The sequence below is a fragment of the Tauraco erythrolophus genome, chromosome Z, assembly GCF_009769465.1.
Source record: "Tauraco erythrolophus isolate bTauEry1 chromosome Z, bTauEry1.pri, whole genome shotgun sequence".
NCBI lineage: Eukaryota > Metazoa > Chordata > Aves > Musophagiformes > Musophagidae > Tauraco > Tauraco erythrolophus.
In genome coordinates, this window is record NC_141496.1 from 74406091 (window position 1) to 74431586 (window position 25496).

At 39.6% G+C, this 25496-nt stretch overlaps 1 protein-coding gene across 2 annotated transcripts in view; it reads right to left on the reverse strand.

The window, feature by feature from the left end:
* Nucleotides 1-25496, reverse strand: part of SPIN1 (spindlin 1) — a 64030-nt gene that overhangs the window by 21935 nt on the left and 16599 nt on the right. For both annotated transcript variants that reach the window (XM_086629402.1, XM_086629403.1), the window contains exon 2: nt 9860-10085. In XM_086629402.1, the coding sequence (XP_086485528.1) occupies nt 9860-9911 (52 nt within the window). In that variant the 5' untranslated portion in view covers nt 9912-10085. The remainder of the gene's footprint in view (nt 1-9859; nt 10086-25496) is intronic.

The window sequence follows — 25496 nt, forward strand, 5'->3', positions numbered from 1 at the left end:
TTTAACAGCAGCATGTGAAAGACCATTTCCCTAACAGGAGTTTACACTAAGTCCAGCGATGGCACAGGAAGACATTATGTTCCAACAGACACAAGCATCAGAAATAAAAATATAAAAAGTACGCTGAAGAGCCTTAGCCAGCAACTAAATGCCACACAGCTGCTCGCTCAGCCTCCCCTAGCCCCAGGAAATGGAGAAGAGAATTAAAGGGGAAGAGGGAATAAGGCTGTTGGGTTGAGAGAAGAACAATTTAATACTAATAAATGTAAAAGTAATAATGACAAACCAATAATATTATATTTTTATATATGTATTAAAAATAATACATTCAAACTAGTGATGCACAGTGTAACTGCTTACCCCTTGGTGACCAACACCTGTCCCATTCAGCGGCCCCGAAATAGGCAAGTCCCGACACTGCAACCCTGGACAAGTGAGAGGCCCCAAAAGAGAGCGAGAGATACAACTCGCCGAGACTGAGAGAGCCCTCGGAAGAGAATTCCAAGCCTCCTGGTCCACCCTCATCTATATACTGGGCATGACGCTGTATGACATGGAATACGCCATTGGCCAGTTTGGCCCTCTGTCCTAAATTCAAATCGTAAGGGGAGTTGTGGGCCCTTTGTCCCAGCTTTGTCCACCCCCACCCCAGCCTCTTGTCTTCCCACACACTGGCAAAACACGGCAGCTGGAAAGTCCTTGATGAATCAGTACCAACTATAAATATCAGTGCACTATCAACATTCTTCTCATAATGAATCCCAGAGAAAAACCAAAACACAGAGCTCTTCTAGCTCTGAAAAGAGAAACTAACTCCGTCCCAGTCAAAACCAGGACAGTCGCATAAAGGAATGAATAGCTATGGACCCCACAGCACCTCTTCAACTATTACCTCTTCCTTGCAAAGTATCATTTGACTCTTGTGTGCCGGGTTTGTGTGAGGGGGTCCCGGTGGTGGGAGAGGGGATTCACTCCCTGTAACTTCCCGGGCTCCAAAACCAGTCAGACCTGTCTCTGGCCTGGTCGGACCCCGACCCCCTCAGGCTGGGGTAGAGCCATCAGCACCTCTGCGAATGTCCTATTTAAGTCAGGGACAAAGGAACCAGGGGGTACTTCGTGCTCTGGCAGTGAGGAGATGGGGAAGGCAGGGGCTGCCCACACCGGGCCAGTGGCGCTGGCTGGAGATGGCCACGGTGACGCTGCTTGGAGAACTCAGAAGTGCCCTGCTCCCGGGGTGCCACTGGGCAGAGTTCACCCGGATAGGACTGAGATCCGAGAGAAATGGCCACACAGACACCGGGTCAGGGAAGATGGAGTGGGAGGAGGTGCCGCAGCGGGAATTCCCCTGCGGCCTGTGGTGAGGCAGCAGCGGCCCCACTGCCACCATGACAGACTCGGAGCAGAGACCCACCTGCAGCCTGTGGAGAAGCCCGCGTTGGAGAAAAAGATGCCTGAGAGAGGTTTTGAAGAATGGGACACACAACAAAAGCATCTAAAGTTCGTGGGACGATCCACACTGGAGCGAGCAGCAACTCCCTAAGAATCTGCGACTGCGGTAAAAGCCCGCGTCAGAGCAATCCGATGGGTAAGGATTGCATCCTGCGGTAGGACTCATGTTGGAGGTCTATGAACTGTCCCATGAGTAGGGGATCCACTGGAGCAAGGGAAAAGGGTGCAAGGACTCCTCCTCCTTTAAGAAAATGAGCGGCAGGAACAACATGGGGTGAACTGACCTGCACTCCCGCATTCCCTGTCCCCCTGCGCCGCTGGGGGAGGATGTAGAGCCGAGAAGAAAAGGAAAGGGGGGTGGAGAGGTGTTGTTTTTAAGATCTGGCTTTGTTTTCTCTCTGTCCTCTCCAGTAACTGTTAATAAGTTGAACTGATTTTTCCCCACCCTGAGTCTGTTTTGCCCGGGACCACGGACAGCGGGTGCTCCTTCTGTTCTTGTCTCGACCCTTAGTCCCTTTGTCACCGTTTTCTCCTCTCCACCTCACTGAGGGGAGGAGTGACAGAGCAGCTGAGTGGTGGCTGGGCTGCCGGCTGTGCTGAACCACGACTTCATGCCACGAGAAAATATTTGTTTCAAGAAGCTAATGCAAGGTAGTCTTTGAATGGCTGCAAAAACTAGTCCTTTGAAGTCATAAAGTCTATTATAACCAATTCACAATAAAAATATTTAGAAATGCTGTTCAGTTTTTCTTTTCCCTACAGGAATTAAGAAACTAATTGGAAACATTAAGATATACTCTCACATCGGAAGAATTTTAAAGTCCAGTGTTATTTTATTTTTTTGCAAGATAAAAGAAGTAAAGCTACCACAAAATAAAACAGACATGAAACTTATCTTTATATGGCAAGAAATCAGCTCTGCAGAAGACTCTTCTTCCCAATTTAGAATTGCCAAGAGCTTGTAGAGTTTCTTTACAGAGGCATTTATTTGTATATGCATGACATTTTAATCAGTGATGCCTATGATGTCTTATTGCTATGTCTTTATTAATTGAAACATTTTTTGAGCAAAATTATTATTATTTTTTAAATTAACTTTTAACATACACATATATTGCTGATCTTCTCCTTCACCTAATGATTGCAGAACACAACAAAGCAGTAACCTGGCTTATATAAATTCTCCTGAAACATCCAGTACTATCTAAACAGCTTGGGATAGAGGCCTAATTAGCACTAGCCATTCTCTGTCCAGTGCCCAGTTCAAAGTAGAAAAGCATTTTAAAAATCCCAAATATTCAAAGGGTGGTATATTCACACAAATCTTTCAAGAGAAAAAAAAAATTTGCGTACCAAGTGTTTTGAGGTCAAGCACATTTTGGTCACAAGTGCAGTATGACTTCAAAGACGTTAATACTGACTACAGAACAATAAAGGAGTTTACTGCACTCTATGCAGCATGAATGCTGCTGACAATGGGTTTAAATACATTCTTTACTCCCTTTTAACTATGCAAAGACAAAATTCTAAGTAGAACACTGGAGTGTTATTTTAGGTAACACTCAAAATACTCTGTACAATCAAATAGCCTCTAACATAGAAATAGAAAAAAACCTGAACAAAATCTGAAGTGAATGGATTACTTTTAGTCGTTTTTGTAGTAAACAGCAAAGACTCAAAACTTTGATGGATCTGAGGAAGGAGAAAATACTTATGCCTTATTCACTTACGTACGAGCACAGAAACACATTTCTTTTAACAGAAAGTGAACACAAACTCCAACTCCCAGTCAAGAGCAACAGAATTTAGCACTTAATTGTCACGTGGTCTGTGTGTTTTCTGAGGCTTGGTTAATTTTGCTCATAACAGATTCTTAAAATAGATCCTTAAAATTCAACAGTAAAACTAGAAAACATGTTTCTGAATACTTCTATTTTACTCTAAACAAAGACAAAGAGAAGACACACTAAAAGATTCTTTCAGGATGTTGACTCCAAGGGAAGTATACATGTTATTTCAGCTGGGAGGTACTGGAGGAAAGAACAGGGAGAAGGATGGGAGAAAGCTACTGGCAATATTTTTACTATTGTCACATTGGAAAGTAGCCTCCATTCAACCCATGAAAATCAGATAGACTCTTTGAAACACACAATAATATCTTATTTCTCTGAACATCTCCTGTGTGTACAACAAGCGGCAAAACCTGTATGTTTTTAAGCTACATTTCAGAACCTTTTGTGGAAACAGCAGCAATCCCACAGGAATTATTCTGTATCTGGAGGCTACTTCAGAATTACTTTCAGGGACCTAAGAAATACATCGCTGTGCTTATTCACATCTAGTACTGCCCAACCTCAACTTAAAAAGAGTTTGGGGAATGAACAGTTCTTTTAATCAAAGTAGACCAGAAGTACAGGTATAAAACAAATTCTGACTCTGCCAGAAGATTTCACTGCAATCCTAAGCAAGTCATGTCTAGGAGTGGGATCTCTTAGCTCACAGCGTACTGAAACAATTTACACTTACTTTTTAATGGAAAAAAAATACAAAAGCTTGTATATGACTTAATGTCTCCTAGTTCTTTTCTTTACTAAGAAATTACTTGGTTTTCAAAACATCCAGTAAAGGCATTACAATTGATCCTGACCATCAGGCAGTTCGGTGGGATTCTGCACCTCTGGGAGGTAACTGCTAGGAAGGACTCTAGAGGACTGTGCCTTTCACTTACACAGCATTAAACAGGTGATGACTGGACTTAAAAAGGCCAAATATAAGTCTAAACATAAGGCGTAGTCACAAATTACTTTACAATCAATTATACTATAGAATGTTAATTAAAAAAAAATAAATCTGTATTCCTCTATACTAGAAGACAGACATACATAAATTAGAGACAGGCACACTGCTATGCACAGGAGCAGCTGGCTGATCTGATCTACTGAAATGATATCCTGGAAAGTAATTACATACTTCGACAAACTCACAGAGGTGAAGCCATGTACTCTACTGTTGTGAAAAAAAAATAAAATGCCTACCTTACCTTCTTCTCTCCATCTTAAATTCTACCCTTTAAAAAAGAAGGGTAAATTTTTAATTTAAAAATTTCTCAAGATAGAATTATGAAACACGTTTTCCAGTACAGACAGATTTTGAAAACCTAGATTTTTCATCAAATGTACATCTTCCTTTACACCTACTGTACAGAAAATAAAAGCATTTCCTTTGTAGGTAGACAGACAGGACAGATGAAAATTGGCTTTTTCAAAGAAGCCACCACACCTGTAATGTCACAGATTGATAAGTCTCTGCAATGGGATGTAATAAAAGTCAACTGCAAAAAGCTTTGGTAACGTGTTAAATTTTTTAACAGTAATCATACTGGCCTGCATGAACACCTGATACAATCACTAGTTTATCTATACCTCCAAATACTTTTTTGTAGCCTGTACATGATCCAAGAGCCTCCTAGAATCCCACAATTTTATGATTTTACATGATTAACAGATCAAATAAAGTTTGTAAGCTCTTTCCATGCTTTCGCCATATCTTTTAATCAGGAGGAAAAATGAATAATAGAAAGAATATACTAATGCTGCACTATCTACACTCAGATGATAGCAATTTTCTAGGCAAGAGTTTAAAAAACTTATTTTCCACTTAAAGTATCTAGCTGTTCTAAAACACTAGATGCTCATGTAGTTTCTGGGAAGTGGCGACCATCTTTAAAAAAGGAAGGTAATAAATATCAAAATAAGATACTTGCATTAATAACGCTGTAAAGTACAGAAAATCCTGTTTAAAAGTTACTTGTTAATGTACAAGACTTTCTTTTACAGTTGTTCTAACAATCACAGAATGGACCTTTAAATATCACCTAGCCCAAACTCGCCGCTGATGGGAAGGACCTTTCCTAGATCAAGTTGCTCAAAGTCCCATCAAACCTGACCTTGAACACTTCTAACGATGGGGCATCCACAGCTTCTTTGAGCAACCTGTTCCAGCGTACCACCACTCACATTAAAAAAAAAAATTTCCTTATATTAAATCTAAACCTACCCTTTCTGTTTAAGATCATTACCCCTTGTCCTGTTACTACAGGCCTTGGTCCCTGTCTCATCTTTCTTCTAAGCCCCCCTTATAAATTGAAAGGCCGCAATGAGGTCTCCCGAGGGCCTCCTCTTCTCCAGGCTGAACAGCCCCAACTCTCTCAGCCTTTCTTCACAGGAGAGGTGCTCCAGCCCTTTGGTCACTTTCACAGCCCTTCTCTGGACCTGCTCTAACAGGTTCATGTCTGTCTTGCACTTGAGGCCCCAGAGCTGAAGACACAGTACTCCAGGTGAGGTCTCATGAGGGCAAAGTAGAGGGGGACAATCTCCCTTCTTGACCCTCTGTCACGTCCCACCTGGGGAAAAGGGTGGGGTGACTCAGATTCACAAATTCCCTTAGTGTGCACAAAGGTGAGATAACACTCAAGGTCCAAAACCAAGTATCAACCTCAATGGAGAACTTCCACAGAACAACCACTTGGAACATGTCGGCCTTCTCACAGTTATATCCTCTCAAGCCATGTGGCTTTACAGAAGATCAAAATAAGCCTCCTGTTACTGAAGAACTTCAAGAGAAAATGCAGAGAGATAAACAGGAGAAGACAGAAAAAGAAAGAAAGATCACCGGTCCTGGATCCAGCGTTGCACCTGTCCATGGGGGAAGAGTCTCTGTTCGCGGGTGTTCTGGAACGTTCCGGGTTCCAGGACCGGTTGAGACAAGAGCACAGATACCTGTAACTCCACCCTTCCTCAGGGTAGCGCTCACAGCACAGTCACTCAGGCTCCTACCTTACACCTGCTGGCCACGCTTCTTTTTTACACAGCCCAGGACACAGTCGGCTTTCTGGGCTGCAAGTGCACATTGCTGGCTCATGTCTGATTTTTCATCCACCAATAGCCCCATGTCATGACCCAGCCTGTACCAATACCGCAGACTGCCCCAACCCATGTGCAGTTGGTCGTCTTGAACTCCATGAGGTTTGCACAGTCCCACTCCTCAAGCCTGCCAAAGTGCCCCTGGATAACATTCTTTCCCTGTGGTGAACCAACCACACCTCTCAGCTTGGTGTAATCTGCAAATTTGCTGCGGGTGCACTCAATCCCACTATCTGTGTCATTGCTGAAGATACCAAACAGTACTGGTCCCAGCACAGACCCTTGAGGCACTCTGCTCGTTACCAGTTTCCAACTGGAGATGGAGCTGTTGACTGTAACTCTTTAGATGCAGCCATTCGGCCAATTTCTTATCCACGTAACAGTCCATCCACCAAACCTGTATCTTTCCAATCATGTAGGTAACAAATGTCATACTCACCCTCACTGTTATTGCCATCGCTAATTATTTCAAATAAAGTAACTGTCAAGTTTACTTAACTGGGGTAAATCCTTAGCATTTCCAAATAAGACCAAAAAAACCCAAACTCAACCCAAAACATCACCATGACCACTTCAAAAGTCTGTAAAAGTCAGAATGATAACTGACACTTAGTAAAACCGAACACACAGAACATTGCCACAACTGTAAGACTAGAAGTCATTCTTCCCTAGAAAATAAATTTTTAACATAAACCCAAAGAATATCTCTTCAACTGTTTGTAACGAAGTTCTCCTTCTAAAAAGAGGGAGAGTTGCCACATACACCACTCTGTCACTTTACCTACTTGCACTTCTGATAACCTTCTCTCCTAGAAACACTTTTAAAAAAATAAAAAAATCCAAACAACTAACTCACTATAATCTTAATTTATATCACATTGCAAAGCCTCTCTTCCAGCCATCAAAATAATAATTTTACAAACTCTGATGAACTCAATTACTGCATTTGCTCTTCTTTTCAAAGGAAGAATCTGACCACTACCAGTGAACCTACTGCTGTGATAAAGAGACGTTCTGTCCTTCTTGCTCAGTAGCTGCCTTGAAAAGTACCGTGCCCAATCTTCACAGTAGAGCGGGCTATGCAGTCTGCTTATGATGGCTGCCTACTGCGCTCAAGACAAACCGCAGACAATTCCATGTCTGCCTCGTCCCCCGTGCCCTCGCCACCAAAAAAGCAGCAAAAACTATCCAGCCTCAGCCCACCAAATATGATCAGAAGGAAAAGCAACAACAGCAAGGAGCTCAGTAGCTATCTTCCTCAAGACTGTAGCAGCCAGGAGCTGCAAGCTGGCAACAGCCAAGCCTAGCCCTCAACTATGCCAATAGTTGAGGCAACCCAAATATTTACGATTTATGGATCGTATTTCAATGACAGTGATTATTAAATTAATCACATGAATAGAAGTTAAGGACTTCTCAGTGAAGATCAAAAAGTTTCACAGAGCAAAAAGATAAAGACAATCGTAACTGTTGTACAGGGATATTAAGAAGAAAATTTGGTATCTGAAGTGTGTCAATTTTAATGACAATTTGGCATGGTGCCAACTATAGGACAAACTATAATGAATAAAGCAAAGTGTAACTCCTCAAAGTGAGTCCATAAATTCTCTTTTTTTAAAAAAAAAAAGTGAAAAGAACAAATAGAAGCAAGTTTTCTTGTCAAAATATTTTAAAAATCATGTCCTAGCCTAACTTTTTCGGTTTTCAGGAAAAAAAACAGACACAACCAGCCTCTGTGTGATGTCCACATTATGACACTTCAAATTTGTGCTGTAGTGTGTTGTTCATCGCATGTCACATTGAAGTCACTTGGTAAAAATGTTTCTAATTGTTGCCTTAAAAACCTAGTGTCTGAATTCTCTGAACTTGGGCACAGTGCCCAGTTAACGATTAGAAGTCAACCAGACCAAGTTAAGTACCAGGGTCAAAGATTGCTCTGCTTTTTCTCTTGCAAATACAACTCTACTCCCACAGGTATTCCGCGAGTGTCAAGAGGAGGGATGACTCATCAGCTGACAGAATGAAAACTCAACAAACTGAGTGTTTAAGACTTTCTACTGGGTCTCTCCTTTGAAACCAGTTATTAAAAACATTTGCGGAAGTTACCTTTGAAATCAGTAGATGTTTCAAATGAGTGACAGCAAATTAACATTAATATAAGCTAATCACAGGTAAACATGGTTTTGTAACTTTCTAGATGGCTTCAGAGAACTATTCCAGAATAAGTTCCTTTCATTCTCAATGAATTGGACAAGTATTTGAAGCACCAGGATGGACTATTGCTTGAGTATTTTAAAAGTTAACTGAGTTTTCCCAATTATACATGATAGTTTCCTGAAATTTTTAGAAAAGTAAAAATTCACAATGGTTGGTGATAGAAAACACTTTGCACCATGAGTCTACAAAGTCTTCCCCTGCACAGGTCCCTGACCAGTGAGTTTTGCTGCAGCACAAAATAGGAAGCACATTTTCCTCCCACTGAAAAACATGAAGTAATTTCATAACAGAAAAAGCGACTAAACACAAAACCCATTTATTTTACCTAAATAAGTCCAACTAAAAAGCAAATAATTGAACTGAAGAATGAACAACATTCATCTGCAACCTTTTCATCCTCAAGATGCTGGTCAGTAGAATTCCTAACTTGCAAATGATAACCTCTAGTCCCTATCCCACACTAGTCCAGGCACAACGCACAACTGAAGCAGTCTAGCTTAATTTACACAGGACCAAGTATCAAGCTACAGAACAACTCTTTGTTGGTTACTTGATGCTTTTTTTTGCATAAATGCTGATAATCCTTGCTATAGAAGCTCACAAGACTGAGATTCATTAGTCTTTCAAGCTGCAAAACTTGAAAGAATACTTAGAAGAAACCTTAGAATAAGGCTAACTAGTCATAAAAGGATGAACGCTTACTCATGTTTTGCATTTCTCTGAATAAAAAATTGCTTTAAAATACTTCGACTAAACTGTTTCAGTTAGAAAGTACACACTGTAGCAACCGTATTTGCGTTTTTGTAGTGTTTTCAGGATATTCTCTTTTACAATTACTAGCTGATCAGCTTCTATAAAACCATGAAGAGTTTTACTCAAAGTTACAAATATATAGTGAATAAACTTCTGTTCATGTTCCAGCACTTCTGAGATGAACAAGAGAAATTCTCCCCATAGCATGTTAATGTAATCCTACAACAAAATTGATTTTGTTCCTATATTAGAATTTTATGTAACTTACAGTTCTAATAAAACTTTGATAGTATAGACTATATTAAACCATTCTTATGTGTACGTCTGTACCAGTGAATTAAATTTACGTATGCCTTTTCAAATTATCAGCCTCTGTAACAAAAGCAAATGTTCTTTTAAGACAGAAATGATAACATCTTCATAAAATAATTAACATATATATCTTAAAAAAAAAATAAGAAAGTAAGAATGCTTTTTACCCACTAAACTCAAACAAAACCACTCAAAAAACACCTTACCTGCATCAGCTCTGGATCGCTGACCTGGTGATTTTCCAAATGGGGTCTTCATTCATCTGTGTTTAAGTGAGCAGCAAAGCTGCTGGACTAGGGTGAAAATCCAGTTCTTCCCAACTACCAGGATATCTTCTTACTCTTGGAATAAGACAGCTACTTATTAATCCACCATTCAATCATGAATTTGTGCTTCCTCAACTGTAGAAGCTGCACTTTCAGCTACAATACTCTGAAAAACAAAACAGGTAAAGTATAAATAGTTTGATTTGAGACTTGGTTAAGGTAAGCATTAACTGACTTGGTCAAGAAAAAAAAAAAAGTGTTTCACTTTAATGCTTGTTTTCATAGTCAATAGGAAGTTCCTTCATATTCTGTTACTCCAAAAACATCCAGCAAACAGAGGGCAAACAGGCAAGAATACAGCAAAACACACACTAGGGCTGCTACTTTTACCTCATATTCATAGGCAAGTTCCGTATCACAAAGTCCATTACATACAGTAAGGAAAGCTGCTTAAAAACCACTGAGCTTAGTACAGGGAAGAATGACTACTAGCTTAGAAGAAACTGTACTACCTTCACCAGAGGTAAAGTACAAATCAACATTTCCATTTATTAGAAAGAAAACACCCTCACACCCACGTAGCAGAATAACTTTGCTTCACAGAGGTTTAAAACAAAAAAAGCTTGTTGAAAAAAATCCAAGACGTTAAAGGTACCAAAACACCGATTCCTCAACTACTCAATTCACCAATCTATGAACTGATGACTTACTCAACAGAAGATCTGCAAAGTTTTTGGCGATTCTCTACACCTAAACTCATCAGATTCCTAAACCATATATTCCTCCAGATGAGGGAGGTAAGTGAGGACAATTTTTTAAAGTCCTTTTCAGGACTTAATTACAGAAACTTGTAATCATCTGAAAATCAGAAGAATTAGAGATTAATTTATTTCGGACTAACATTTTTGGATAGGAAATATTTATGCAGATTAATCCATTACTTCAGTGCTGCACACGGCTAAGACAAGTGAGGTCAGGTCATCCTTTTAGTCTTATTTCCTTAAGAAATATCATTGCTTTAACAATGTTCTCTGTAACCTGTTAAACAGCACTGGTCTTCCCTCTTTTACTTCAGTTTTGGAACCTGCCGTAAATTTTCATCCAAGGGTTAAAACTAGAGCAATGTTCCTAACTAGTCACCCAGTTGAGGGGAAAAAGTGCATCTTATGGTCATGCCTTACTGCATAAGGGAACATACAGAGAAATGCCTTGAGGTATGGTAAAACGGTTATGCAGAAAAATGCATTTAGACCTAACAACATTTGCCAGTTCTTCCACGAATCGCACCCATTAGCTTCTAGGAACACTAGAGCCACACACAGAGGAATACTCCTAGGAAAACACAGCAATAGGGAGACAAACATTCAGTAATTTGCAGTTTTTAGAAAGATCCGTACTATGTTTGGAAGAGCTAACTTAAGACATTCACAGTCAGGAATTTGTGAAATTAAAATTAAAAATTAATTTACAGGAACTTAGACTTTTTCCACATTTCATCTCTTCCTTAAATCTATCAATGTACACACAATGCTGAATGACATCACAGCAACAATGGTCAACTTTTTAAAAGCACTTGAAGACGCAACCGGAATCAATTAGCTCGCTTAACTACTTTACTAGAACACAGCATAAGGATTGCTTCTACTAAACTCAAAAAACATTTTACTAAGGATTAAAACACATTAGCACAGAAGCATCACTGATTATGAAAACAAACTCTAGAGCACTACTGTGATATACTACCATATTCAGTCTCACAGGCACTGTGTCAGCATAAAAGAGATCAATTTTTTCCTCCAGAAGAGCTTTTAGTTGAGAAACAACTGTAATCTAGTATCATACCTTTTTACTTAAAAAAAACCCAAAACAAAAAAATCCCACCATAAACCAAACATCCCCCTGCCACAAAACCACAAACTGTGAAAAGCTTTCAGATTTAGAAACTAACATACTCTTTTAGAGTAAGCTGTTGATCTGTTATTCAAGAAGCTGTAAATATATACATACAGCCATTACGAAATATATTATCCCCAAATTTCCAATTAATAGTAAAAAAATAAAGTACTATAGAGATTTTGCTGGTTAAGTAGCTACGTTTATAAAGATGACTAAAACACCACAAAAGTTGTGTTTTTCTACTAGTTAACTTTTTTTAAATGATATGTCCCCAATCATTACTATGTCACAAATCTGAAGTCATACCTCTGAACGGGAAAATTGCTTCCTGATGCTTTTAAAGTCACAATTCATTTGCTAGCACTTAACGAAGTGTTTCACTGTCCTCTCTGAACCTAAGGGCCCAAGGCTACTGAAGTCAAAACCTGATTCAGCAGTTCAAACTATGTTCTAGAAACTAGGCCAGTAACTGTTACTAATTCAAAATCTCACTGAAGACTTTCACTGAAGACAAATGAAACTTGAGTTTTTCTAAAACCAGTGTTCTGAACTCAATTTACATTTCAGTTCTCAATTTCATTACAGTTCAGTTACACTGACAGTTCTGAAGATATTAGTAAGGGATAAAACCTGATTTTCTGAAAATAAACTGACACACTTTGAGAACATCTTGACTTTCAAAGCATATGTAACTAAGACTCACTTACTTGATTAAAAATAAACCAAAACCCATAAAACTTAGGATTCCTAAAATGATGAATGACAAAACAACACATTTAATGACATTATGCAAATACCTTAAACTCTTAATATGGAACATCATCAAGAAAAAATAATAATTCATAAAATGCAAAACCTTTTTTTATTACAAGTCTTGAAGAACGTCATGTTCCACATAAAAGCAGAAAAGTTTTTAACATGCTTCTGATTTCTCAGTAGCAATAAGCTATACTGTTAAGGAAGAGCAGAAAGTCCTTGTTGGGATGCACGTAAGATGACTTACGAAACAATCAACATTTTAGGGTAAGTCTGTTGATAGCAGCAGACACAGCAAAAAAAAACCCAAACAACCAAACCGCGGTACTGCTTCAGCTGAAATGTGTACCCGCAGTCCTGAGCTGAGCTATGGAGATCAAAACACTGCTTGCCAAGGAATCTCTTCAGCTGATGTGTTTCATTTCGGAAGGACTCCTTCCACAGCACCATCTTGCGACACGCTGGTCCCCCGCTGAATGACCACCAGCACGAGCGTCCCGCCAGGGCGTTGCATGCCGGAGGAGGAGCGCTTCAGAGGCCCCAGCGAGCGTGTTGAAGTCCGGCACATGGGGAGAGAAGGCTGCTGGCGGGCGGCCCTGGGTGCCTGGGCAGGCCTCCCGAGAAGGTGCGAGCCTCCAGCTGACATCACAGGGTGTCTCCTCCGAGCTGCTCCAGCTGACATCACAGAGCGTCTCATCCAAGTTGCAGCTCCTGCTGTCGAGACGTGGGCAAACGCTGGCTGTTACCCTCCTTCTCCTCCCAAACTTTCACTCCGAAAAGCTGTGTTTTGTACTTAGTACGAGATTTGATATGATGGGCTGGGCATTGGTCAGTGGGTGGTCAGCAACTGCACTGTGCATCACTCGTTTGTGTATTTATTTATTAATTATTATTATTTCAAGTATTAAATCGATCTTATCTCAACCCATCAGTCTCCTACCTTTACCCCTCCGATTCTCCCCGCTGCTTCATCACGGGTTGGGAAGGGAGAGCCAGCAGCCATGTGCTGTCCATGTCACCATTCTAACCCCGCAGACATGCCCGCGCACGAGCACGTGTGCGAGCACACAGACACGGGCACTCGCTGATGGCGTCTCTGTTCAAGTGACTGTTTTTTGAGAATAGGACTGCAAATACCATACAATTCCTACTAAAGAGGGAGGAGCACAGGTGTACACTCCATGAATTCTAGGGATCAGACTGTGGTACTTTATGATGATTCTGGAATTGAATAAAAATGTTTAACCTTTCAGCGAACTCTGTGTTTTTCTTAAGGATACAGAATGCAAGAGACAGCACACTGTAGCTGCTATTTATAAACAATCATTAAAATATTTTAGCATCAACAAATGGACATACTATTTACCATAATATAGAGCAAAAAAGGGTTTGCTGACAAGTTCAAGACAAGAACTTCATATTATAGCATAAAACCAGGGTAGTTAACATAATATAGGGATTGTAAAAAAACTGAAAAATGCTATAGTAGAACCACTGTCAACAGTAACACTATTTTGAACAATTATCCCAATAGTTCAGAATTAGGTAGGTAGCCTTACAAAGGATACTAATCTTTCAGAAGCCTTCTACCTCAGGCAACAGTTTGAACAAGTTTCATCTAAACCATCTTTTGGCATACGTCCTTACCGTAGCTCTACTAAAGTTAGAAAAAGTATCCCAGGTGAAATGTGAATTTTGTTTTCTTTTTTTTTTAAAAAAATTGATTTCATTAACTTGAGGCATTAGTACAGTTTTACAACACATGCAAATGGTAACTCTCAATGACTGCATTCAAAATTCTTATTTTTTCTTAAGAAAAAATAAAAGGAAAGAACAGCCAGAGAGAAATCCTGGAAGTATAATTCCCAATATTTCCTATGCATGCTTGTTTTTTTCCTCTTCAATTAGCAACGTGCAACTGTTACTGAGACAACAGTATAGTTTGTTCTTTCACTGCATTTTCCTCCTGACACACATCATTAAAGCAGTCTGTCTCACTTAATTCAATTTAGCTTTTAAGAACTTTTACTTTTGCAACAGATGTAATTTGAAATAAACTCTGACAGTGTATAATTCAGTCACTTTGTAAAGGCAGCAGTAAGAGCTTCATTAGAGCTAGTATTATAAAACACTATTTTGAACAAACTTGCTTATCTTTTTTAATTTCAGGGACTTAATGACCACTCTCCCAGCATCAGAGTATCATCTTGCAAGATTAATTTTCAGCACTCCCACACTATGATTCTAAATTGTAATAAAAGCACCAGTAAAGAGAGCAGGAGAGCCCAGGATTCTCAGGCCTTATGTCAGAATGCACCTATTTCTGTTGTGGTTTTTTTGGTTTGTTTTTTCAGGTTAAATGCTAAAAAGATATTATTTTCTCCAAAAGCTTACAAAAAGATTTTTAGCCTTGTCTGCATTACCCTCATGCTTACATAAACAGTTACTGTAGGAGACGCAAGGTACAGAAGTTAAGTATGTTCTTGTTTGCATTAAAGCACTCATCCATCAACAGTCTGGAATACAAAAAAAAAAAAAAGCAGGATTTTTCACTTTCTGTGGAAAAACACCAAACAAAAACCTAAAAACTCAGAGTAATCACATTCGACACTACCATCCTGCTCTAAATTACAGAAGAACACACTATATCCCATTTGGGCATATTTTGCTGGCATCTGTTCCTTGAAAGCCCTGGATTACTGGGAGAGAGGTCTATTTCAGGATGTTAATTCTAAGCATCCTACAATGAAGGGTAGGGTGTTTGTCTTAAACATTCACAGACATATGCATTGCATTCTTAAAACAAAATAAAAAATCCATAGGTGAAAACCAACTGCAACATGTGAGATTTCCCAAATGTTTTCCAGCCCAAGAAAACAGTTGATGGATTTCACTAGTGCCACATTAGTGCAACTGATTATTAAAGTTCAGCTATCTAGAAATTAAGCACTGAAGGAAGCAAAGTGTCTCCAGATCGTAAGAACTACTTTTCTGAAAGTTTAGGTATCTAGAATCGAACTCTTACTTTTTAAACATATACCAAGGTGGCCCATCTAAATCCTACTGCAATCAAAGGATTATTTCAAAATTTCTGGTCAACTACAAATCATGGTGATACCACCTCATTCTCATCTGACCATCTTGATATTTTATACTACCCCTCAGTATATACTACAACCTCCATATCCAACACGAATGTGGGATTCTGGCCTCAATGAGTGGCAGCCTCCACAAGCGGCATACTACAAATGTAATTCCAAGGGATTCCCCATGAAATGCATTGCATTTACACATATCAAACATTTTACTCAGTGGGCCACAAGTGGAAGCAGAGAGTAAACTGTCCAAGATAAACTGCCCAGAGATGACTCAACTAGCAGGTCAGTTGTTAGCCCGGCAGAGCCTAACAGCTGTCTGACAAAGAGCTATCTGAACATCTGTACAGTGAAAGTACAGAAGCACTTCAGATGTATTTCAATTTACCTTATTTTTTTCTAGTCTAGATTAAAGCTATTACAGACAGTTAGCAGTAGCTTTTGACACTAATAGCAGCCAAAAATTAGGCACATACTGTGGGGCAGCCTGTACTGTAGTGCAGCCTGTACGTCCTCCTTATTCTTTCTTTCTCTCTCAGTTCCATCACGCCAATCTTCATATCATGTTTATCTGTTTGCACAATACCATTGTTTTCATCTGCCATTCAGGTACTCCTTCAAGAGAATATCTGGCTTTCTTCCTTCGCAGCATCTTTCGTGTAGATGACTACTTTCAACATATTCGAACACATGACTTAAAATATTCAGTATGTATGAACACATAGTAAGAGAACTGTTTTTTACCTTCAGGGTTATGAAGCCCCAGGTTGTACCAATCTACTCTATTATTCAGGGAGGCAGGAAAAAAGCCCTTAGAACAAGTTGTCCAAGATTCTTAGCAAACAAAGCACAAGTTGAAGCCTGATCCATCACAGACCTGGAAATATCTTGCATATAAAAGTTAAGTAAGAATCTCAACAACTTGTAAGAAGTTCCATTATTAACTTTCCAATATCTGCCCAAGAAGTTCAAGAAATCACTGTGTGGGAAGCTTTCATGTGCAATCACGGTACTTAAACCCTACTCTAGAAGTCTACAGAGCTATGAACTCAATGCATAAAGCCTTGTCATAAAGAGATTTCTTTTCTAGCATGAAATTAAGATCATAGGATAAGAATAAAGGATTAAGGATGGAATTGATCAGACGTTTAAAAGTGCCTTAACTGTCAGCAAATGAGCCACATCTATTTTCTTGCTGACTTCACAAAAGGTCAGAGGACTACTTTTACACAGCACCATGCCTGGACATTAAGAAGAAAGTGCTACACAGAATTAGCAGTTACCCTACACAGGCTGCCACCCAGAAGTTATGCAACTGAACTGGATGTCTCTGCCACTTAACACGGAAAGATCCGTAAATGTTCTCAGACGACTGACATTATGGGTCAGTGTCATCCAGCCTCATGCAGCAGCAAAATGAAATTGCCAAATAATTAAGAGTGACCATTTTGAAACTGATACTATTAAGTAAAAGTTTTACAACTAAACTTCATCACTTGCGTTATATCAAAAATCACTCCCTACATTCAAAATGGCCTAAAACTATGACTTCAGATTCTTTTAACAGAGTAAGAGCAGTTAAATGAAAGTGGGAACAAGAACCCAAATACATGTTTTTGATCCACACAATCTGATAGAGAAGTTTGCTTCACACAGATATGTTACAACTATGAGACAGTTTTTCCCTTACCTTATTTCAGCAAATTATGTACTACTAAGAACACTGCAAAACACAGCCCACAGTCAAATTATAGAACTACAATGTGAACTGCTGTAGCCCAAGCTGTTGAAACTCCAAGATAACAATTGAACTAATGTTTAGATTTTCATTTAGATTTCCTATCTCAGAGCAACAACAAATAATCTGCTTGAAGAACACGCAAACTAAACACAAAGCAAAGAGGCAGCACAGAATACAGTGCCTGCTAAAACAATCTAAAATATTTGAACCTTATCTAAAAATTACATTTAAGAAAAGTATAATTCAGAAATTAAACTCTGGCAATACCAAAGTTAGATTTTAACTTTTTTTTTGTATACAGACACTGCTTGATAAGTTAAAAAAGGCTTCTAAATTAATTTTATTTTTTTGAAAGACTTTTATTCTACAGAACTCTGGGAAATCTTTTTGCTACTCTAAAGTATGTAAATTACTACAAGCTTTTTTCCCTAGTAAGATCTGTGCAACTTGCCACAATGCACTGCTATTTAATAAAACAAATATTAAAGACAGAGTCATGCACCCACTACATTTGCTGCACTCTAATCACATACAGCTTTCTTAACAAAACACAATTAATTCTTTTCATGTTCTTTAGAGCTCTGCTCTCCTCACATTTCACAATGTTTTACATACATGGGTAATAACTGTTCTAGAGGTGAGATAAGCCTTAATGAGCATAAATTCAAGAGCTTCTATTGAGGGTATAAGTTAAAGAAGTCTGTGCCACTGTCAGCACCTAGCTTGCCTGGCTCTGCTCACATTTATTACGCTTCCAGATTGGCTAGGTCTCTTTACCTGTCAAAACCACTTGTCATTCTACCACAGTTTCAAAAGCAATCTGCCACTCCAGAATACTGAAATAAAGCAAACCAGGAAGTCTTTCACTTCTTTCTAAACTTTATGTTTAAAATCCTACTCACCGAGCATCTTTCTGCATTTTCTTTCTCCCCAATTCAGCCGTCAGTGTTCCTTGTATTTACATAAGCCATTTTACCACTGCTTTATAGAAAAAATTCCTCCAGTCATTTGAGAATGACCGCTACAATCAGCTGCCCAACTTTTTTTTACATAGTTCCTCATACCAATACTCTCTTGGGATCACTGCAGCATTTTTTTCTGTCCATTTGCAAAACTAGTTGCAGTACATGCTTCTCTGTGGTTTCTGGTTTCTCACTGAGGGCTGCTTGCCACCAATAACTTTTAGCCACCACCTCTGAAAAACTCTGCATTTCAGTCAACAACAACATAATTTAAAAAGAAAAGCATAAGGCAGAACACAAAATACAAACAGGAAAAGTCTCACTGGTCATCTTCAGCAGCACAACAAACAACACACTCCAGAATTATGGTTACAATCCTATCCAGCCTCACAATGCTGGATATAAAGAAAACATATGCGAGCACTTAGGGAGCTCTGCACCAAACCCCAGTGGGTGTCTGCTAAGTATGCATGAACAGGAATTGCTCAGTGCTTATTTGTTCAGAGTTGAAGATTTTGATTAGCAGTTCACTACTACTTTTAGTAAAAACATGTTATATCCTTATCAAAGAGATATATACTCTTCATACTCTTCAGTTTCACCTCTCTGATCTAAAGTACTGGATCAAGAAGTCTACAGTTTTGTTCTGCAGAAAAAAAAAATGAAACTATTTTTCCTAGTTATATCATCATGAAGACAACTAAGCAATTTTGATTGAAGTTTTATTAGAAGCTCACTCCAAAGAGCTTAAAGTGTACATCCAGAATAAGAGATGGAAGTCTTAATGGCCAATCTTGGGCAGTCAAAAGCAACTGCAAACAAGCCCTCCCAAATTCGAACATAAAGTAGCTTCCAGCATAAACAGAACCATGGGCAGACTCACAACATCAGTCCCCCACTAGCACTAAATTCTTATATGCCTTCTTTAGAAGTATTTCCCAACCACACTATCATCCCACCAGTCCAAAATGCAATAGATTGATTCACTTTTATTAATTCACAATTTAAGTCATAAATTATTCTCAGTTAAGTATTCAACAGTTTTAGTCAGCAAACAGCAGAACGCAGGGCACACATAAGCAAGCAGACTGTAATTTTTTATTTTTCAAGTTTAAAAGAGCAAACTGTTTCCTTTGTACTTTAAATGAAAGCAATATTTTCCATCACAATACATAGAAATGAACAGCTCATACACTTGATGTCACATTACTCGCCACAACTGTAAGAACAAAAGAGGCAGCAGAAGATTTGGAAGCATTTATTAAATGGCCTTCCAGTTTACAATAAGTAATTTCACCAAATTCCAAAAATGGACCAATTTTAGCTAATATTGTTAAGAAGGAAAATTCTGCCAAACGCTTTATGAGCCCGAACTTCACCAGCCTTTCTTTCTCCCTTGATGAGTAAATATACAACTGAAAACAGCTGATTTTTCTCGCAGTTCAGCAGCAAACACTTAGGAAGACAGCTAATGAAAACAAGCTAATGAATTTCAAGCACATCTATCCATACATACGTAACTATGTACAGCAAAAGAAAGAACTATACTGGTTAATTCAAGCGACCTCTTCACCTTATGGTTTAAAATGTGGAACAGCTCCAAACCCAGGAAGAACTTTATCTACTACAGCTGAACTCAAAATACAATTATCACATACGACAGATAAGCACTTTCCATACATGAAGCAAGGGGCAGTCTTGAGGTATACAGAATAAGTAAGATAATCCACATTTCTAGAGAAAGAGCAAAAAGTTTTCCTATTTTACTGTTGAAGTCAGCAAAATAATGAAGGCTATCAATCACAGGTCTACAGGAAATCCATTCCTGTTACATACATATATGCAGGGGACAGTTTCCCTTTTACAGGAGGCAATCACATGGTGGTGTTCTTTCTGACCTGCTTACTATCCATTGCTTTGTTGAAACAGTACAGATATGCAAGCATATGACTACTACCTATACAGGACCTTCTTCCTTGTTTTCTGCAACTAAAGAAAGTTTTCAGAGCAGGAACAGTTCTCATTTATAGTCTTCTATCTCCAATAGTATCTTTTGCCACAATTAAGACATGACTTTTTCTTACTCTACATGGCATGCAACCTGTGACAACAAAAACTACTGGTATTAGAAATGCTTCAGGCATTGTCAATATCCTTTCAGAGTTCAAATATTCCGGTTGTGAACAATGTACTGAACACTTGGCTGAGTTTTTCAGCAACTCAGCATCTCCTTCTCGTGTTGTTTTAACAGGACCTAAGTATCGCAAAATCCACCTTGAGCTTCTCTACAAATACAGCTACATCTAGAAGGCCTTCAGAAGCACAAGTATTCCCCTCCTGGCAGCTAGTTTCACTAGCAATGTATTGTGTTGCTGATTTTTTATCTTTTTGTTTAAAAAAAAAAAAATCATTGCATTTCAGCCTTAAGCATGAGAGTTACACCTCCCTACCAAATAGTCACACATAGGGCTGGGTCTTGCTAGTCCTCTAAAACAAAAGCTAACTTTTCCAAGCTTAAATGTCAACGCCAAAAGGTTCTCCAGATCACCTGTTTTATCATCCAGCTCATGCAATCATGTATTCTAAAACACTCCATTTACACTACATTTAACACCTGTCCACCTGTAAAGCCAGTTGGAACCAAGTTCCTCTGCTGAGGTCTCCTACTAACCCAGTATAACCCTTAAACAGGAAAAGGCAAGAGTGTGATTTAATGTGATCTTGTTTCTGTGAAAAGTATTACAAAGAGGTGCTTTTCTGTATTGGTGGAGATGGGGATTGAGCTAATGTCTCTGCTCTAAGAGCAAGATTTGGTTCAAAAGAAATCCCCAGGACACTGGCAATTAAACTACAGCTTCGCTGACAAGCTGGTGAGTTTTATCTCTTTTGTTAAAAACCTTAACACTTAAACATGTGTCACCTAATGTATGATAAACCATGCCTTCGAAGCAAGATGAATTTATCACACTGTACAATTCCCTTCATATGGCTTGAGAAAAATACTATTCTAACTTTTCTGGAGAACAGTGGAAAACCAACATTTTTTTCCTCCTCAACCACAGACAACATGATCGATGCAACCCCACAACATTAAAAAAAAAAATTGTTATGCAAAAAAAAATCCCTAACCAAACAACCTCCCCTGAAACAAACTAAAATGAGCTCCCAAGTTGTATTTGAGTTTTATCAACACTTTCTTGGCTTTTTTAAAAAAATATATCTTACCAACTGTCGTGGTTTTTTTTTTTTTTTTTTTTTTTTGGACTGAGGGTCGAGACAAGAACCGAGAGGGAGCACCCACCAACCATGGTCTCGGGCAAAACATGACTCAGGCTTTCTTCTTAAAAAAAACCAAACAATTTATTAACAGTTACTAAACAAGGGACATAGGGGAACGAAACCGGTTACTTGAGAGGAGAAAAGAGAAAACAAGGCCAGATCTTAAAACAACACCTGCCCACCCCGTTTCCTTTCGTTCCTGGCTCAAACCCCCCCCCCGGCGGCACAGGGGGACAGGAATGGGGAGTGCAGGTCAGTCCGTCCATGTTGTTAACTGCCGCTCCTTTCTTAAAGGAGGAGGAGTCTTTACACCATTTTTCCCTTGCTTCGGTGGATCCCCTACTCATGAAGAAAAAGTCCCCAAACTTTTCCAGTATGAGTCCTGCCCGCAGGATTGCAATCCTCCCCATGGATCGCACCAGTTCGGGCTTTACCAGTCTCGGCCTCTTAGGGAGCTGCTGCCACTCGCGTCGGCGTGGGTCGTCCCACGGTCTCCAGATGCCTCCACGACCTCGTCGTGCATTCCATGCCCCATTATCAACAGTACCTGGTCGCGCATCCCCTGCTCCACGACCTCTCCTGGGCTCAGGCATCTCCTTCCCGACGTGGGTTTCTCCACAGGCCACGAGTGGGTCGCTGCTCCGCCGAGTACACCCTGGCTGCAGGGGGGCCGCCTGCCATCTCCACACCGATTTGCAAGGGAAACCTCAGCTCCAGTACACCTCCTCCTGCTCCATCTTGGCTGACCCGGTCGTTGTGGTTGTTTTCTCTTAGATATTAATCCTCTCTGGGGGAGCTCGGCCCGGCAGGCACCCCGGGAACGGGGCGCTTACCGAGTCCCCCATGCGGCTTCCCCGGCGCCATCTTGAGCACATGGCGCCGGCCCGGGCCGCCGCCCGGCCGGGAGCCGGGAGCGAGGACAGCGCCCTCCTGAGCAAAAAACCCCCTTTCCCGCCCCTTTGTCCCAACTTAAATAGGGCAATTCGCAGAGGCGCCGATTTGGCTCTACCTCCCCCGGGGGGGGATGGGACTCAGATCTGGTGGCACAGGGAGCAAATCCCCTCCCCTGCCACCAGAACACCCCCCCCACACATCAAACTATCACACCAACTCATACAAAACTGAAGCAACAGTTTTCCTAAAGATATGTACGTTATCTACAGCTTTATCAACTACTTCCGAGTTATTCTGTATGCTAAAGACTTCAAAGACAGATAAGTGCTTTCCTCCTCCCTGTAACATTTATAATAAAATAGCATCTTAGAGAAGTAGGCCTTAAAGTCCTCAAAATGATCACTTATTTTAAGCTGTTTCCTTGATGGTAGGTTGAATTGATTATTTCCCAGGTTTTGTGTTTTCTAGTTACTATTCCTCTATACTTTCAGTTTTTATTTTTTTTTAAGTGTGCTGCCTAAAAGTCTTCTCTCAAAATGGAAGCATGCTTACAAAATCTTTCAAATCACTAATGGAACTTGGATAAAAATTAATCCAAGGACATGCTAAGCACAGCTGATCAGAACTCCTCAGGAGACCACGTAACCAGTTATACCTACAAGAATATTTTACAGCTGAAGAAACTAACTTTCCTAACAAAAACTACCTCTCAGTATGCACCTACAGTTTATTTCTTATAGCTACAGCTTCCATAAATAGGTTAAATTAAATAATGTTTTCATCTGAAGGCGGCTAGCTGATTGATGAATCAATCTCTTCTCTGATACAATTCCCTCACAATGCTTCACTACATTTAAGAAAAACACTTCTGTTCTAAAAGACTACACATTTCCTTTCTCAGAATTCACAAAAGCTCTTGTAACCATTGTTACAGATCCCTATGGAACAAAAATACAATATTTTAAAAAACACAATGAGCAAATAGTGATAAGAAAATGCCAAATTTCCAGACAGGCAGTCTGGTATACACAAACAACTGAAAACTCACCACATACTACAGGTGTCCGTCAGTATATCTCAATATCTGCATCCTGAACACAAAGAAGATTAACCCAATGAACTTCAACTGCAAGAACTCCTGTTTTGCCCTCCCAAGCTTTTAACAGCAGTGATCAACTAGACCTCTCTCAACTCTCAGGCAGGCAGCAATGACACGTGGCTTACTAGTGCTAATGCTCAAAACAATCCAAGGTGTGAGACAATTCACTATCAGTTTTTTAAATCTGTCTCCTGAAGAGTGGTAAAAGATCAGCAGTCACTTGAAGCTAAGGTAAGCTCAGCAAAAACAAATCCCTACAAATAATTGTAGACAAATTCGCATCATTCCAGCCCATCAGCGACTGATACTGCTGTTGAAACTGTTCAGAGAAGAACTCTGAACTAACTAACAGGAGAAAGAATCATCCTTCAGCATGGCAGAAAATTGTGGAAACAATCAGAAATCTTGTGCTTCAGTAAAACGTGACCCTTTAATCATCCATAAAACATTCTAGCACAGCTCCACAACCATCCTTCCACTTGCAGCCTTAATTATGTATCAGGAATAGAAGTCACTAAAGTAAAAGCAACACAAAAGACACCTTCAGACTTAGTTTTATGATGAGTATAACCAGAAAATTAATATAAGCCTGAACTTTAGGAACTTTCAAAGCACACAGCCTCTGTCACACCTGCATGTACATGACACATTGAGATATCTTTGCACTGGCACTGAAAATGCAGATAAACAAAACTGACTTCTCCTCCCGTCTTGTCACTAAAGAGGCCAGCTATTTTTTCCCCATATGTGGAATTCAAAAAAGGACAAAGGGGATGACTAACTCCACTTTTATCAGAAGAAAGGTGTACTTTTATCATGCTTTATCTATTTTTCATCCCTTGTTTTTCATACAAAAGGCACCAAGAAGTTCTATTAGATCAGTACTGTTGCGTAGGAAGTAGCTCACCTCTGTCCAGAGGTTTTTAAAACTCTTGATCTTCCCTTGATGAACAGACAGGTGTGCCTGCCAGAGATGATCATCTTAGCTGGTCCAGCTCAATAGTTCACAGATCAAGGCTTCTCCTAGCATATGGGTCTTCGAATCAGCTATAAACAGCTTGGGAACCTCTGACAAAAGTCTTCATTACGTTTAATTATGTAACGCTCTATGTGTTCCTGGAGTTCTTCAGAGGCAGAAAAAAGGCCAGGAAAGGCCTATAAACAGCTACTAAAGGAATCGTACATCAGTGGTTACAGAATTTACATCCAAAGAGCACTAACCTCTAAATGCTAAACCTCAAGTCCTACAGGCTGATGAGAAGTAACAGCAATAACACTACCTGTTCGCTAAACCAGACAAGCTGTCAACTCATCAGCTGGTGGTTACAATTAAGTGTAGGCACAAGCCTTGACCTGAAAGGGAAGAGCTAGTCATCAACGTGCACGGGCAAAAAAAAACACTGACAAAACCTAAGTGACAAAATAATTAAAGAAAAATGGAATTCCTGAGGTGAAAGGGGTTGGGTGTGGGAAAGTACATATGCATGCCATACCCAGAAAGCAGCAAGAAAAAAAAAAAGAAAGTACTCTTTTCAAGTACAAGTTTGGAGTTTAGTTTCACACTGAAGACAATTAGCTTTCTGAAATTCCCTCCAGGTTTCAGCAAGAAAGGACAACTATACGTCTGCCACATAAATAAATAACCCAGAGATGGAAAGAAAGTTAAGTTCTCCAAAAACGTATCCCAGAACGCCTTGCAGATTTAGTCTGTTTTTTAGGGCTTATCAACAGTAAAGCTGGGTATTAAGCATTTGTCTAAAATTAAACTGTAATAGTTTCTTATTCGGTCTGCCTCCCACCTTAGCAATGTCACAACCAGATTCAATAATAGTTGGCTAAGGACTCAGTGACATTT